The sequence below is a fragment of the Nannobrachium achirus genome (assembly GCF_963921795.1).
Source record: "Nannobrachium achirus genome assembly, chromosome: 21".
Lineage (NCBI taxonomy): Eukaryota > Metazoa > Chordata > Actinopteri > Myctophiformes > Myctophidae > Nannobrachium > Nannobrachium achirus.
Window position 1 is genome coordinate 23,661,574 of NC_137828.1, and position 17,906 is coordinate 23,679,479.

At 42.1% G+C, this 17,906-nt stretch overlaps 2 protein-coding genes across 2 annotated transcripts in view; one reads left to right on the forward strand and one right to left on the reverse strand.

The window, feature by feature from the left end:
- The window catches only part of apbb1ip (amyloid beta (A4) precursor protein-binding, family B, member 1 interacting protein), a gene marked incomplete at its 3' end in the record, with an annotated part of 59,768 nt that extends 58,492 nt beyond the window's left edge, over positions 1-1,276 (forward strand). Inside the window, 2 exon segments of the mRNA XM_080751688.1 lie at positions 346-576; positions 578-1,276. Of these exon segments, the coding sequence (XP_080607814.1) occupies positions 346-576; positions 578-1,276 (930 nt within the window).
- Positions 1,277-3,764: 2,488 nt separating this feature from the next.
- LOC308306956 (protein adenylyltransferase SelO-like) lies at positions 3,765-17,623 on the reverse strand. The gene is made up of 19 exons (XM_080752013.1): positions 17,071-17,623; positions 16,576-16,694; positions 15,926-16,057; positions 15,151-15,215; positions 14,999-15,055; positions 14,519-14,617; positions 13,207-13,274; positions 12,926-13,013; positions 12,475-12,544; positions 11,631-11,703; positions 11,295-11,378; positions 11,070-11,199; positions 10,820-10,864; positions 10,537-10,618; positions 8,428-8,520; positions 7,741-7,820; positions 7,607-7,650; positions 7,431-7,510; positions 3,765-5,020 (listed from the first exon to the last, which is right to left on the reverse strand). Exons 1-19 carry the CDS (start codon positions 17,318-17,320, stop codon positions 4,898-4,900), a joined length of 1,782 nt encoding a protein of 593 aa, XP_080608139.1. The 5' UTR covers positions 17,321-17,623; the 3' UTR covers positions 3,765-4,897.
- Positions 17,624-17,906: the final 283 nt, after the last annotated feature.

The window sequence follows — 17,906 nt, forward strand, 5'->3', positions numbered from 1 at the left end:
TACACAATTAGAGAATGGAGAGAGAATTGTTATTTTGATCAACATTAGCCTGTTATCTCTCCTATAGTACCACATTTATACAGCATGGAATTGTGCACACAATCCAACAATAACAAAGTATGTTAGTGTCTTAGTTTAGGGTATTGGGGTTTTGAGAGTTTAAATCTCAAGTGGTGGTCATGGCTCAAATGCCAAATAAATAATGGACCCTTGGTGTTGAAAAGGGTTGAAAACCACTGAAGTAGGGGGTTAAAAAAAACAAAAACAAAAAAAACATAAAAAGTTAAAATATGGAGATTTCTGCCTGACAGCAACGAGTAACCTTATGATTTTCATCCAACTCAGGATTCGGGTGACGCCTCACCTCCACCTCCTCCTCCTCCTCCTCCACCTCTAAGCGAGAACCTCCCCCCACCTCCTCCAGACCCCGCCCTGCCTCCTCCACCACCTCCCCTGGTGGCCGCCAAGCGCACCTCGCCGCCACCTCCTCGGCAGCAGCAACAACAACCACCACCGCGGCTGCCGTCAAACTTCCCTCTTCCGCCGCCCCCGGCGGACAGCTTGCCCCCGCCCCCGCCCCCCCCCGCCCGTCCTGGACGACGCCCCGGACTCCCCACCCGACTTCCTCCCTCCCCCTCCTCGAGCAGGCGGAGGCGGAGGCTTCGGTTCGCTGCCACCTCCGCCCCCGTCCATGAACTCCTTCCCGCCGCCCCCACCCTCGCCCGGGATGAACGCCTTCCCTAAGCCGCCGACGACCCCGTCCAGGAACTCCTTCCCCCCGCCCCCGCCCAAGAACTCCTTCCCCGGACCTCCACCCCCGTCCAAGAACTCATTCCCTAGACCCCCGACCCCGTCCAAGAACTCCTTCCCCGGACCCCCGCCCCCGTCCAAGAACTCCTTCCCCGGACCCCCGCCCCCCTCCAAGAACTCCTTCCCTCCACCCCCTCCACCCGTGAGCTCCGGTTCGGGTGGTTTCAACGACCAGTCTCTGCCACCGCCGCCGCCCGACCCGGGCTACTTGCCCCCACCTCCTCCCCCTGGGGGGGACGGCGAGGACCTGCCACCGCCCCCTCCTCCGCCGCCTCCTCCCGTCGCGGCTCCGCCTCCCGGCCGACTGACGCCCGCCAGGCCGGCCGGCGGTTCGAGGAAGATGCCTCCCGCTCCGCCCAAGAGGACGACGCCGTCGCTGTCGTCAGCGGGGGGAGGAGGAGGAGGAGGACCAGACTTAATGTCAGAACTGATGAAGGCTATGCAGAAGAAACGCAGCGATCAGTAAGCTCCCCACCAGCATGGAGCTGGCGGATTCAATACCGTGCTCCATCCTAATACACTGCAATGCCGGTTTCCTTACAAAATTATAAAATGGCAGGGGGGAGATGTTTTTTCTTTTGTGCCAATAGGCTATATGCACAGCAGACATTTTGGAGAGAGGTTGGTTCTCTTCTCACTTCCTTCAGGTGTTACCAATGATACTAATAAAGGCTCTGTTCCATTCTGGTCAAACAGAGTCGGGGTGCTGACATTGTGCATGTTGGCTCACTGGAAACATTCTGCTACACCAGTGGGTCTCAAAGTGTGGTCCAGGGACCCTCATGGTTCCTTGGGGGTTCCAAATGACCCCTTAAAAAGGTGTGCAACTCTGTCCTTGAAATAAAAGGTTTAAGAACCACTGTGCTACATGACATGGAACAGAGCCTTCATTAGTGTTGAGTAACACCTTTGAAAGAAGTGAGAAGAGACCCAACTTCTCTCCAATAGACCATATTCACACAGCCACCGTCCTACTGACTGACCCGCCAGTGAGGACTGAGGAGCCCCCACCGGGAGGACGTAGAGCCTTCATCCTACTCCTCCTGCCCAACACTCCCCGGCCCGATGACAGGTGCCACCAAGCCTGTGGGAGTACATGCAATGACCAATATCGCCCTCCGTTTTCGTAGACGTATAGACGCCCGACAAAGCTGGATTCGAACCCACAACCTGGGCAGGGACTTTACCACTGTGCCACCCAAGTGTCCACCTCTTATTACCTTCGCAGATCCTGCAATGTCCAAAACATTGCAGGAATCTTGTGCTGAATATTTTAGAAACACTGATGAGAATGGGGTAATGATTACTACTAACTTAAAGGGGGCCTGTCACCTAAAGGGTTACTGTCACTTTAAGAATCATCTTAAAAAACAAGTTAATATTTTTATGATGTCATTGTGGGGATGCACAATTATAAACCAATCAAATTAATTGTCTGTATAGCCTGACTGTATGACTACTTACTGTACTGGTCAGCTGTTGTTGGGGCCAAGGGGCAGATTACACTGTGACATGAGCTTCAGACTGTTTCAGACCGTTTTCAGAGAAGCTCATGTCACAGTGCAATCTGCCCCTCAACCCCTTTAGGTGACAGTAACCCTTTAAAGCAATAGTCAGTTGTAAAGGTTTACGTTTTGTCACAAGTAGGCGACACATTATTGAGATGATGGACGATTCCTAATTTAGAAAAATTGTATACGCAGTGCTGTTACGTATTACAATGATGTTTTTTTACAATTATGGTAGAGTGCATTGTATTTTTGTTTTTCCTTTCAAATTAAAAGTAACAGATTTTGTTAATTACATTCAAAATGAATGTAATGTTTTTACACTGGAAAACAAATGTTCTTATGGTGCTGTATATACATTTATATATCTGGCAAGAAAGGGTTGTAAATACTGTAAAAAAAAAAAAGTCCACCCAGCGACCCATGGAATATGCCACCCTAACCAGCTTTATTCTCAATGGCCTGAAAATGTTCCTTCTGGGATAGACATTTTTTGAATCTGACCAACGTAAGTAGTGTACTAAAATAAATACTCCCTCCTCTTCTACGTTGGGTGTGAAATATTGTCATTGACAAATAAAAGCCCTGTGGTATAACATCTACCACTGTTGCCATGTACGCTTATTATAAGCATCTTTGGGCTTGTTTTTTGTAAAGTTGCTTGTAAATACATACTGGTACTGTAGCTGTGGGTTGCGATTTCTTTCTGAGCTTGTTTCTAAAGTGTACAGTAGTGCTTATTTGGAGTTCCTTCCTAATGTTGTTTAAGCCAGTGGTTCTCATTTTCATGTCAAGGACCTCCCAACTTATTACAGTACGTATTTGTGTCAAGACGATTCACAACACATCGCATCGCAACAGGTTGTAAGCTTGTAGATCGGCTATTTTCAAGTGACCAATAGACAGTGCTCATTAAGGCCTAGTCGATTCTTCTGGGCTCGTATTAATAAGACCTGGTTCGGTTGCTTATTTCTCTATAAAAAATCTGGCAACACTGACAGACGCCTACATCTGGAGATGAATTCTCATTGGGTGGAGTTATCTGGGTCATTTCATCCAATCCGGTCGCCATGGGGAACAGCCAGCCATTGGCCGTTCCATCTGCAGCACATGGTTGATGACACACCAGTGAGCCCCCCGCCCCCCTCCCCCCTCCGTTCTGTTTCACAACCAATCAATGTTAAGTTACACAATTCTGTGACATGTAACAAGCGTTCAGCCCCGCTAACATTAAAAGGTGTGATGGAGTGCCTTAGAGGCTGCACTGTTCTTTGCTTGTAGGGCAGAAAGAACATCTATGAATAATACCTGACACTATCAATGAGTCACATTTCTTTCTCTACGCCTGTAACAAATAAAAGCTCAATAATTCAGTCCATTACACATTTGTTACAATAGTACCGGCTTCCAGTGTATGTGCTCTTTATTTTGGTCTTGGTTTTACATAATGCACCAACAACAATGACATTATACACAAACTAAATGATGTGCTCTGCTTATAGTCACGTTACTGTATTAGACGTTTTGAATAAAACACACAACAGCCTTACAGTTTCACTCAGCGATGATGTGTCTATGAGAACGGTCTGGGATTTCTCATTGCTATTGTCAGTTCATCATGACCTTGGTGTTATAGTTCTCAACCTTTTCAGGCCGCAACCCCCCAAAGAATCATATTTTAACTGGGGACCCGCCACCCTGACGAGCATTAGAGGTGAGGCATCACATTTTGTATAACATGGTTCTATTGTGAAAATAGCAGATCTACATGCTCACAACGCCTTGCGTTGTGAGCATGTAGTGTGAGCATGTAGATGGGCTAAAATTCTGCCTCTAATATTTGACAATTTGGCCAATATTTAATTTGCCATTTTAGAGGTATTAAAAAGTCCTTAAATTGTCACTTTAGAAACGTGCAGATACCCTCTACACACTTAAACTTTATGTTGGTTTATTTACTGTTAAGAGAGAGAACAATGCTGCACGTTAAGTTAATCATCTGGTGACCCCCCCAAAATAATTTGGAGACCCCCCTGGGGGTCCCGACCCACAGGTTGAGAACCACTGTTATAGAGCAGAACAAACACTCAACATTCCAAAACCGTTACAATCTAAAGCAGTGATTCTCAACCTTTTCAGGCTGCGACCCCCCAAAATATAATATGATATTTGAACTGGGGACCTCCCACCTCCCAAGACTAGGAGTTGAGGCATTACGTTTAGTTACAGATATATATTAAAATAGACCATCTACAAGCTCACGATGCTTCAGCTATTTCCAAAATGTTTGCCTTGTTTCTTATATTATTTGACAATTTGGCCAATGTTTGACCAGTTTTTATAGCATAGTTTGTTGAGTACTGTGCCTGTGATGCAGTAATGGCAGTAAACTGTGGCGCAGTCTTTTCATAACTTATTTGGCTGCTTGCACCTGTATGAGTGAGTGACACAAACAAACACCTCTTGATGCTTGACACCACCACTACATTAACAGCCCTGTGATAATGAGGTGACTGCCATGACCTTGATTGTGTTCTCCGTCGCTGTGAGAATATCCGTCCGTCCGCTGAGGCAGCCATTTAAGAGGAACAGCTGACCTTTAACCTCTGGGCCCACCTTGGGGGTCGTGCTGCATACCCCGCCTCCTCTGCAGTGTCTTGTGTAAGATGGGGACGTGTCAGAATGTGGTGCAGCAGCTCCACCTAGTGGGGGAATGTTGACACAACACCATGAAGACTCACTCCCAGCAAAAATGTTTTTGATTATATATATACCCCCCACACCTCCACCCCCCCGCATCCACTCATAGACTTCTTCACAAGTGCCCAGGGACACATTGGTACATCATGGACTCCCATGATATACCCAACTGCACAACGCTACAAACCTCATACTAAATAAGGCAGGCTTTGGAAACAAGCCGAGAGATTTTTCACATTGTCCTTTTGATTATGGTGGGTCAGAGGTGTGTTACATGTGACATATGCAGGGGTCATCAATATGCCCATTAGAGGTGTGCACTGTGCATTGGCACTACCCTCACGATTCAATTTGATTGCGATTCACCAGGTAACAATTCGATTATTAGATTCTACGATGCACTGCTATGCATCACACTTTTCTATATTGTAATTACCGCACAACATGGCAAATGTTTCATCAGTCAATACAAGCAGTCAGATATACTGTACAACATAGCATAGCAGCATAGCACTGATACAACTCTGAAGAAGACCGAAGGGTCGAAACGCGTCCGTTGACTCTGTCCATTGAGGTAAATAAAATCATGTAAAAAAGGAGATTCCTTGAGTGCTGGCGACTACTTCTTTCTCATAGCATTATAACATGTATTATTATTATATACAGTATTATAATTATGTTATAATTATATATAATTACATTTTGGCTTGGATTATCGATTATGTCACGTTGCTGCATTGAACTGAAATGTAATTCTATGCAATGCATTGCTGAATCCATTATTTTTACTAATACAGGGGGCACGGTGGCGCAGTCAGTAGTGCTGTCGCCTCACAGCTAGAAGGTCCTGGGTTCGATTCCCGCCGGGGGACACTGTGGGTGCTGGGGGCGTGTTCCCTCCTCCGCGTCATCAGTGCCACACCCTAGGTGGGGTTGGCAAAAGGGCCTTTCTGTGTGGAGTTTGTATGTTCTCCCCGTGTCTCCTAGGGTAGATACCCTCACAAAAACATGCAGTAATCCTGGTCTCAATAATGCCTCCCCCTGGCCAGCCGGGGCGCCTGATGGAGGGGAATGGAACTGGTTGGAATAACGTGTTCCTTCCACGCGCTACGTCCAACCGGGGAAGCTCCCCCTGTCAGGTGATAAGAAGCGGCCTGCTCACTCCTCATGCATTGAAGGAAGCATGAGCTCAGTTCGGGGCCCTCCCCAGGTTTGCAGAGGGAGAGTAGAGCCCAGGATTACAGCTTAGGCAATTGGCACCGGGTGAAAAAATGGGTTACAAAAATCGTGGGATAAAAATTTAGGAAAAAAAAAATAATGTTTTTTTACTAATACACCGTACACGGGGCAAATGTATCCGTGGCAAGGACCAGGCCTTGTCCGTGGCAAATTTTAGATATTCTTTTTGACACACTATTATAATGTTGATCATAAAACCAAATTACCGAATGTCTCAGTCTCCAGGTTTTCACCTGTGGAGACTGAGACATTCAGTAGTTGCCATACTGTACATATTATGCATGACACTGATCTACTGTGACACTATGTATGGCACATCAGGAGTCCACCAGTACTAGCGGTTCTCAAATGTTTTATTTGCAAGGAACCCCATAGTGTTGTTGAATGTTATGGTCATTCAGGGCTATCTCTTTATGTGGTTCTGCTAATATCATTATCCGCTCACGTTGTATGTCCGTGCCATAAATGGAATTTTGACAAAAATATTTCCACCACAAGCCAACGTGGCGATGACCCCTGGACATATGTTTTATTTCATGATCGATAAAGATATCAATCAATCAATCAATCAATCAATCAATCAATCAATTCTATGGAGTCAGGTTTTTAACCCATTTAGAACGGGTACACATTATTGTGTATCATTGTTTTATGTTTGGTGCCGCGCTGCGAGCTTGTAGATCTGCTATTTTAGAAAAATCGTGAAAATTTGAATTTTGACCCGATTCTATAGGTTTAAAAAAATATATATATATGTTTCTATGTCAGCAATCTGGCGAGCCATCGTCAGAGAAAAGGTCCTTTTCACTTAACTGGAGCTCAGTTAGTCTGCTCTTGAGAGACTACTATGTCAGTGGTTCTCAAACCTTTTCATGTGATGGACCCCCAAAATGATATGTATTTGGCCACGGACCCGCATCTCAAAATATTTAGTTCCAGGGACCACCCAGAAGCAAAAATTAAGTTGCAAATGTTCGCTTTGAAAGCACAAATATTAAAAGATTTGCACACATTTTCACGACTTTTTCAAAAATAGCAGATCTACAAGCTCGCAGCGCGGCACTCGGTGCCGCGCTGTGAGCTTGTATATCGGCTATTTTTCACTGGTTAAAGCATTCAATAATTCAAGGCCTAAATGGGACTGTGATCTTCATAAGCATGAACATACAGTACCTCAGAGAAGTCATTAAGCTCTGCTTTCCTTATGGCTGACTCTGCCATCCAGTTCCTCAGGACATAGCGAGGATTAACACCTGTAGGGACGTTTAAAAGAAGTCCACGTTCAGCATTACTCCCATGACTCGCTATGAATATGAATGAAACATTTTAATAATATAAAGCTCCCTTACTTCTCATTCTACGCCGGCGACCCTCGTCACCGTCTTCTCCTTGCCTGAGGAGACATTAAACAAACAAAAAAACATATTTCATCCACTTGCCCAGTGCAATTTTAGTCATGGTTTTGTCACTTTCTCATCCCCACCTGCTCAGTCTTTGCAGGTAGATGCCGAGCCACTCTGCATACAGCTTGTGGGACGACAGGTCATTAAGAGCCCACAGCTCCTGTCCAAACAAGAGAGAACGTCTGTCACTTTTTGTCTGTATCCAGCCACGTGCATGCATGACAATTAGGCTTGGGGTCCGGAACCGGAGGAATCGGAGAAACAGGAAGCGGTTCCATCACATTTGGAACCGTTTCCGGAACCCGGTTTCATCACACTGTCAGAGCTGGTATTTGGACTTCATGTCTGCTATACCAGGGGTCTTCAACGTTTTCAAGGACCCCTTAGTTGAGAGAGAGATGAAGCAGGGACCCCCACAACCATAGATTCCATATACTTTCATTTCTGAGAAAGGTAGCCAAAAATAGAAGATCTACAAGCTCAGTTTTGAGCTTATAGACCTTCCATTTTTGGCAAAGTGCTTTGGTGTATTGGGGAGGGAGAGCAGACTAAGTACGGAGTGAGTATTGACGGTTCAAGTGGTTAAATATCTGAAAACACAAATTGACATGACTCCAAAATACACTGATGATTGTGCTGTCAAACGATGAAACTATATGGAATCTATGAAAAGGTTGAGGGGGTCCCACTTCATCCGGCCTGAAAACGTTGAAGACCCCTGCCCCAAGTAATATATTGTGAAATACATGTAAGCTACAGGTTGTGACCTTTGTGACCTCCATGTCCTGAAGCTGCTGGACAGTGGCCTCACTGAACTGCCTGAAGGTCATGGTGAAGTCTGACCTTGTGTCCTCCATCATCTGAAAAACAGGATGACATGTTTACTATAACCCATTTAGGCCTGAACACATTATGACGCAATATTTTATGCTTTAAATATAACAAAAATAGCAGATATACAAGCTCACAGCGCGGCACCGAGTGCCGCGCTGCGAGCTTGTAGATCTGCTATTTTTGAAAAATCGTGAAAATTAGAATTTTGACCCGATTCTATAAGTGTCTTTTGTATCCTTCTAAGGTTTTTGGATAAAACCTATGTTTCTATGTCAGCAATCTGGCCAGCCATCATCAAAGAAAAGGTCCTTTTCACTTGACTGGAGCTCAGTTAGTCTGTTCTTGAGAGACTACTATGTCAGTGGTTCTCAAACCTTTTCATGTGAAGGGCCCCCAAAATGATATTTATCTGGCCACGGACCCCCATCTCAAAATATCTAGTTCCAGGGACCACCCAGAAGCAAAATTTGAGTTACAAACGTTCGCTTTGAAAACACATCTATTCAAAGATTTGCACACATTTTCACGACTTTTTCAAAAATAGCAGATCTACAAGCTCGCAGCGCGGCACTCGGTGCCGCGCTGTGAGCTTGTATATCTGCTATTTTTCACTTGTTAACAAGCATTCAATAAGTCTAGGCCTAAAGAGAAAGGTGCTAAAAAGAAATCAATGTCTCAAGTCTTCAACATGGAAAATAAGTAAGGATGAATGCCACATGGCCAAGATCTTTGAAAGAGGTGAGTAAAGCGGAGGTCTTCAACAGGGGGTCTGCGACCCTCAGAGTTACTACAGGGGGTCCTCCAAATCTTTGTGTGATAAAAACTGTTTTTCCTCATTTTTTTATATTAACCACTTGAACCCTAGCGTCCATATTCGGAGAACTTTAGCCAAAAATAGAAGACATACAAGCTCACGACGCCTCGCGCTGCAAGGCGTTGTGAGCGTTGTAGAGGGGGAAAAGAGCAGACTAAGTACAGAGTGAAAGGTCAAGTTTATTAAGTATTGACGGTTCAAACGGTTAAATATCTGAAAACAAAAATGTACGTAACTCCAAAATACAATGATGATTGTGCTGTCAAACAATGCAACTATATGGAATCTATGAAAAGGTTGTGGGGGTCCCTGCTTCATCTCTCTCTCAACTAAGGGGTCCTTGGCCTGAAAACATTGAAGACCCCTGGCGTAAAAGCGTAAAGAAAACATGTTAAAGTGCTTTTCTTACGGTAATCTGATGTGATTCCACCCTTTAACCAGTCGTAGAGGCGAGAAGAAAAAAAATACATTTCTAGCGCACGACAGCTATGAGCCTAAGATAGCTGTGAGTGGGATCTAGCGGACGCTAGGGCATTCACCAAATATTCGAATATCAAAGTCACTATTCGACGTTGTTCACCGAAGTCGAATATTCTCTTTTTTTTATTTTTTTATTATTGTTTTCTCTTTAAATATATATAGTTTATAAAGCTTGGCTAGATAAGAAGTCATAAGAATGAGTTGTCAATGCCCCTGGTAGATGAATTTGTTAATGCTCTATACCAGGGGTTCTCAAACCTTTTTAGGCCTTGACCCCCAAAATAAACATATTTGAACTGGGGACCACCACCCTGACAAGCACTTGGAATTGTAGGTATTACATTTAATGTGACTCGGTTCCGCAGATAAATATTGTGAAAATAGCAGATCGGCTATTTTCACAATGTTCGCCTCTTGCTTACTTCATATTTGACAGTTTGGCCAGTCCTGTTGAATATTCGACTATTCGAATACTTTGAGGTCGAATAATTCGAATACTAAAAATCACTAATCGTGAATGCCCTAGCGGACGCTCGCCTTTTTACGGCAGCCCATCAGAGACGAAACTCTGTTGAGACGTCTCCACCATTATGAAAGACACACGTAAACAAAAAAAGGAGTTGTCAAACGTTAAAATAAGCGGTTTAGCATAATGCCCCACTGCTCACGGACAGTGTGGTCGAATTAACGTAATAAAACGGCCAGTCCAGAACTGTCCTTTACATCATGAAGCTGATAAAGCACTCACTTTAAGAAGGAAAGCAATGAGATATTCATCGTCCTCCTCCTCACCAAGAAGCCCCAGCTTTCTCTTCAGCAGCTGGTGGAACCTGGACACGAGTAAATACTGTGATATTAAATTAACCAGTCGCACCCTGTCGTCCGTATTTTGGACAAGTCATTATAGACGAAACGTCTAAAAAAACGAATAAAAAAGAACTAGAAGCAGATAACAGATCTACAAGCTCATGTGTCGCTATGTGACACAATGTGAGCTCATAGATCTGCTATTTTCTGCAACATTAGCTTACCTTATGTGGTAAATATCACCATATCCCTTTAAAACTCTCTTCGCCCTGCAGAGGCGAGAAGAAATGTTTATTTGGCTTATAGTTACACTGTAAACAATGGATCATACACAGACTACACAGTGTCGTGTTATACAAATTATCAGTCTTGCTAAATCCGGTGTATTTACAAAACTTTGTACTGTATGTGTGGTGTTCATTAACATGAGCTGTCCCGTCCAAATAAACATAAATAATTTAAAAGAATACTGACCCCTGCTGCTGCTCTGGGGTAAGCACAGGACTGAGAGCCTCCAGTAACTTCTCCAGGTTGAACAGTCCAACCTTGGCCTGAGCCCCCACGCTGTACCTCCCCTCGTCGTCAGACGTGTTGGGGACAAAATCTGAAAAAATAAATAAATAAACGTCACAGCTCTGATATTTTTTCTTTGATCCATGCAAATGTATAGTTCAATGAATACGTAATGATAACACATACTAGGGTCATAAGACTCCATGAAGCCAAACGGTCCATAGTCGATGGTGATGGAAAGAAGACTGAAGTTATCGGTGTTGCACACACCTGTCATTGTGAGAACACAACATACGCTGTCGTTATTACATATCGTTAGGGATTGGGTATTGACAAGAACCTCACGAATCACGATACAATACGTATCACGATACTTAGGTCACGATACGATTGTATCATGAATCATGATATATTGTGATGCGATAAATATAAATTGCGATATATTGAGATGAATCACTGGAAGGCGAACTAGCTATTAGTACAGCAACGATACAGCAATGATGATCCATAAGCATTACTCACCATGTGCAAACCCAACAGACATCCACTGGGCAATCAGATGTGCAGTTTCATTTACAACTGTAGCATAAAATACCTAGGAGCATATAGAACCACGAGTTGTTGTTTTTTTGTGTTTTTTTTTTCTTCAACACACCAAACAAATCAAGTAAAATGACAAACCACTCAGCTAGAGAAGTTAATAAATAAAGAATTCCAAACTGCAGGATACATGATTAGTCCCTGATTAGTTGTTTGTTCAGATTACTGGTGTTCAGTCAGTGCACTATACCAGGGATACTCAAATAGCTGAACCCATGGGCCACATTACAAAAATGGCAAGGGGCCAGTTGATAAAATGACAACATCAATGATACTTGAGAACTTCTGTCCTTCATTGGGGCCTTATATTTTTAGCTTAACAACTGACACTGTTTTCTGGCAAATTTAAAATAGTCGTATTGAATTTGCATAAGATGGTAAAATGTAAGCGAAAGCATCCGTCCATTTGGGTTAAAGTGCCGGTTATCTTTTCGGCGCTTTGCTGCTGCTCTGAATGATTGCAAGCAGTTTTCCCTTCCTGGATGTTTATTCATGTAATAGTAATGTAATTAGGCTAAAGATCAGATAATAAATGTATTATGTCTTTGATTGATTGATTGGTGGGACAGTCAAAATTATGACACAGGCCAGAAGTGGCACGCGGGCCTGAGTTTGAGTATCACTGCACTATACAATTAACCACTAAACAATGTCTACAAATCTACAAAAGCCTTGAGTTAGTGCTGATTGCTGAACATTTTAAATTGAGCATAGAATCTTTAGTTCAACACATGAATAATGATTGAATAGATTTCACATTACACACCAAATATTTATCTGGGTCTTCTGAGCTGATGGAGGGAAACTGTTCTTCAATCACAAAGTTCAACAATTTTCTGGAAGCAACAGGACAACATACAGTATGCATATTATACAACATGCACTGATTTGGTTTTAGGACCACTTAATGACAATACAGATTTTAACATGCTGCTTGCTCATCTTGTTTTCCATTCTTTACTGCCAATTATGTTCTTTTTGCTTCTTGAGCTGCAAACGTGAATGCTGCATAAATGGGAGTTTCACCTCGCCGTTACCTATAATTGTGTTGTGACAATAAGGTTGATTGATTGAGTACAGGAAATGGTAAATCACAGCTTGAAGTGAAAGGGAGAACGCTTCTACGCAGCTCTTCACTTCAAAGCACTGCGCTCATCGCTTCATTTGACATACTTTTCCCCTTCAAAAGGATTTCGTAAACAGATAAAGACTCTGACCTCAGAAGATCCACCTCTCCAGATCGAGCCAGAATCTCCAACGAACCGATACGAAACCATGACTTGGCGAGGCGCAGCACGACCGCTCCTGGGAATGGAAACCAAAAGGTTCAAATGCAATTTATGTTCATGGTTAAAACATCTGACAACTATTAATGGACAACATACATGTACATTATTATATTATACAGTATACAGTATTGACAGATGAAATCGTTTTGCTAATAACCAAGAAATATATAACAAAAATATATAAGAAATTACTATAAATTTCACAGCACCTCGCTCTTTCTTGGTGTTGCCATTGTAGAACGGATCCCTCAGCACTGGCTCTTCACTTACGATAAGACTAAATAAAACACAACACGTGTTGACAATCAAAATGTCAGCAGTGAGACATTGCGTTTATGTACCTTTCCTGATTCCAATACAAAACCGATTTACCAGCTGTTAAAAGCTGAGGTCATGCTGCTGATTTATGAGGAAGTCCTCCTGTTATATAATAATGCTATGGACGTTTTTACCAAATACCCAATTACAGTATTGAAATCTAGGCAATTAGCAGACGATCTCAATCCAGAACGACTTACAATACACAAGGACAGCAGAAAATAATACATCAAATGCATAACAATAGTAATCTAGGATTGTAGGTAAACCAGGAACCTATCATCAATCTAACAGTAGAATAACCAAAGAATCAATAATCTGTACATACATTGAAACAATTCACACTGTAGGATGCCAGGTCAACAATGACCTAGCATCAGTCTAGAGCAGGGGTCTTCAACGTTTTCAGGCCAAGGACTCCTTAGTTGAGAGAGATGAAGCAGGGACCTCCACAACCTTTTCATAGATTCCATATAGTTTCGTTGTTTGGCAGCACAATCATCAGTGTGTTTTGGATTCATGTCAATTTGTGTTTGTAAAATATTTAACCACTTGAACCATCAATACTTAATAAACTTGACGTTTCACTCTGTACTTAGTCTGCTCTTTTTCCCCTCTACATCAAAAGCTAGAAAGGAAATAGCTGATCTAGATCTAGATCTAGATCTGCTATGTTAGCTAAAGTTCTCAGAATATGGATGCTAGGGTTCAAGTGATTAATATAAAAAAGGAGAAAAAATGTTTCTATCACACAAAAAATTGGAGGACCCCCTGTAGTAACTCTGAGGACCCCCTAGGGGTCCCGGAACCCCTGTTGAAGACCCCTAGTCTAGACAACATGCTATCTAAATGACGTATTAGTCTTTGCATAAGCCTGAAAGGTCGTTGAGGCTAGTTCAAGTGCTACGGAAAGTGCTACGGGCTGAGTTGTTGTCTGAAGAGGTGAGTCTTCAGATTACGGTGGTTTTAAAAACGTTAAGCATATTCAAATGGTTTATGCTTGTTGTTGCATAATTATTGGTCCTGCTGACTCAAAGTTATAGGACTTTGTTTGGACCATTGCATGATGGTGTCGCTTGCCATCAAGTGATTTTTTTAAAGCTGGCTTGAATATGGGTTATTTATTGTCTATCACAACACCACCATGCCACAGAGTGTAAATGAAGCTTTAATGCATATTATGTATTGCTCCTTGTTCCTCACCTTGCTGCTCTGCTGGTGGGAACCCCCAGTGAATGCATAGCCTCACTGGCCAAGAACTCCCTGACAGAGGAACGGATAACAGCTCTCCCATCCCCAGACCTGCAGTCAAATACAAGAGTCAAAATACATGAGTAAATAAATTACTCGTGTATAATCAAATGAAAATAATATCTAGTAATATCTATCTAATGATATATAGAATATCTATTACCCATTGATTTAATATGGGAAATTAAAGCTGTACAAATTAAAACAAAACAAAAATGTGTGAATACAATGATATTTTGTCCAATCTGTATTGTCGAGTATATTAATACAATATATTATAATATATTATGATGTGATGCTGAGTGTAGATATCTCTCCCGTATAAATTATGGGACTGTATCCGAGTCGCATTTCAAGTAACTCAAGACATATAACTGGTCAAACTGAAAACGAGAAATTAAACGATGGAGGAGTCAGAATGTTGCATTATACCTTGAGTAAGGAGTTTTCCCTGAGCCTTTGAGCTGGAGTTCCCATATTTCTCCCTTCCTAGAGGAATGGAACATTTTAAAACAGAAATATGAGTGAGTCAGGAGGATTTCTGCCAAGTGTTAAGCTGCATAATAACTCAAAAACCTGCTCGCCTGTTAGTGTGCTGACCGAGGAGATGTGCTCGACCATCTCCCAGCTGCCCAGCCCAATAGCCAAACTACCGGCGTAACAGAGATACGAGTTATTTAAATGAGTTGAAGAAGCAATTATTACAACAATTTGATGCAACATCAATACCTACAGTCAGTCATAAACAGTTTGAGTGGCACACACACTTTGAGTGGCAGGTACACCCACGCATCCACTCAAACTCTTCTTAATTTGCTACTTGAAACTGGTAAAAGAAAACAAAGCCTATTCTTACCTCCCCCTGACCTTTCTATTGTAAATACCATTATTTTGCATTGTTGTTTTTTTTTGTAATAGTTTCTGCATAGTACTATACTTTTATTTGTCATTCAATGTTATATGAGTTAAAAAGGACCCCAGTTGAAACAAGACCAAAAGCTTTTTTGAGATTATCCTTTTAGTTGACTTTGTACCAGTGTAACTGTAATGTCATGAAACTGTATCTTCTTCTATGACAATTTCTAATAAAGTCTTCAAAATCAAAATAACAGCAGAGGGTGCTGTTTTCCCTCTTTTTTACTCTGGGTCCCCAGATTGAGCACTCACCAGCACAACAACAACATGACATCATACACACACCTCATACTACAGGACCACAATGGACACAAGCTGTACGCTTTTTTAAGTCATCCTTTTGATTATTGTGGGTCAGATGAACAGTATGTTACTTGTGACATGTATGTTTCATTTCATGATCAATAAATATATCAATCAATCAATCAATCAATGTAGGCCTACCTGATGGCCCCCATATCTGTGTGCCAGTGGGATTGATCCAGGCAGCAGTTTGCCACCACTGGCATAATGCAGGAAGTCATCAGACTGCGTTAATGAAGCCACCTCCAAATCTAAGATGTTCTCAATGACATCCTATGGAGACAAGGAGCCATTTGACAGTGAGCAATGACAGCACTGTAGTGCTTAAAATCTGCTTATCGTTGCTGTCGGGCAGAAACCTCCAATCTCTGTATTCTAACTTTTTAGTGTTTTTTTGTACATTAATGTCCCTACTTGAGCATACTATACTACAGTGTCAAAAAAGCCTCAAAAGAGTAGCAGATACACAAACTTGACAATGTTCAGCTTGTATATCTGCTACTTTTGATGCTTTTGAATTTGAATCCTGAAAAGAAACGTTTTGGACATACTCATGAGGTTTACACCCAACAGAGACGTTATATAATGTCACAGGCAGGCTATGGTTAACTTAAAAATGCTTTATACCACCTGTGATGTACAATCTTTTCTTCTTTTTTTTATTAATATACCTTAGCTTTTTTATGTTACTTTACAACATTATTACACAAAGGTTGCCTATATAGTCAGTCAGTCAGTCAGTCAGTCAGTCAGTCAGTCAGTCACATAATGTGACATTGTTAGAAACTCACCTTAGAAACTGCTGCCAGTCTCAGTGGGCCTTTCAGAGGGGTTGGAATGGACTTGGAGAAAATGCAGTTCTTCACTGTGCGAACAAAGTTGCCGTGCACCCCATCAAGTTGGAAGGCTTCTGCGGAGGAATTAAAGTAATAATAATAATGATAATAAATGTTATTTAAATAGCACCTTTCACTACAAAATGAAAAGCAACTCAAGGTGCTTTACAGGGCAAGATTAAAGCACAAGTCACAAAAGCCAAAACAATTTAACAACAAAGAAAACACGAAAAGAAAAGCAAATGCATAAAACAACGTTAAAATAATAGCAAGGGAAATGAATGAGGCAAAACAGTGAAGACATGGATAACAGCACACTACTAGACAAGACAACCATATACCACTCCTTCTCTATGAAAACATTATTGTGCTCTAAATACTGTATTTTCTATTTTTAAACTGTACACAACTGTACACAACATTGAAAAAAAAAAAAAAAAAAAGTTTTACCTATGAGCTTCTTACATGACACTTCAAAGTGGTCCAGATCATGAATGTGTGTGTCTGAACTCCTGTTGGAACAGCTTTGGAGAGTGTGTGGAGATGGCTGTCTGTATGGGTGATGATCAGAGCCGTCATGGCTGTGACAACCAGGCTCATTATTCACACTTTGACATAACTCCTGAAGGCATACAGCAGGCTGGACCATGCTGGTCAGCAGACATACAGCTCCCATGATGGCACAGACCATACCAAACATTGTCAGTACTTATAATTCAAAAACGTATGAAAACCTGTAATGATGCAATCACTTATCAAAGTGGTTTGATAACAACAGGACTATACACTGGATAGCCTACCGCCTCTGCAGTTTCAAACTAACTAAAACAAACTCGCCTGACCCCTAATAATGTATACTTTACACCTTCGAAGATGTACTAAAATGACTAATTAAAAATATATATAGCATGGCAATAGAATAGATTAAAAGCGTTATTTCAAGAATATATATTTATTTTTTCGCCATCAACTCCAGACTCTCCCTCATCCATTTGCTCATGAGTTCTGTTTTGTAACTGTGTTGGATACTTCCTTGTTTTTAAACATTACGTCACCAGCTCACCACACTAGAAGTTCCCATTGGTTGGGGGCTGTGGACATCGGTGTCTATTTGCTGCTGAGTGTTACGATGTGGTTTAAGACCCGCCTTCTATATCCGGTAATCTTCACTCACACACACAGCCACTTAAACAAACAGTTTCCGTATCCGTTCTAGAACGGACGTGCAAAGCGCAAAGCAAATTGGCCACTTTCGAATAGTCGCGCGTGACGTGCAACCAACGTGC

Excerpts from the sequence above, each read along its gene's own strand:
- LOC308306956 (XM_080752013.1), bottom strand. The coding sequence starts at position 17,320 with ATGTTTGGTATGGTCTGTGCCATCATGGGAGCTGTATGTCTGCTGACC. Across the intron at positions 13,014-13,206 it reads CAACACCAAGAAAGAGCGAG|GAGCGGTCGTGCTGCGCCTC; the intron begins GTGCTGTGAAAT and ends TTCCATTCCCAG. Across the intron at positions 12,545-12,925 it reads GGAGAGGTGGATCTTCTGAG|AAAATTGTTGAACTTTGTGA; the intron begins GTCAGAGTCTTT and ends TGTTGCTTCCAG.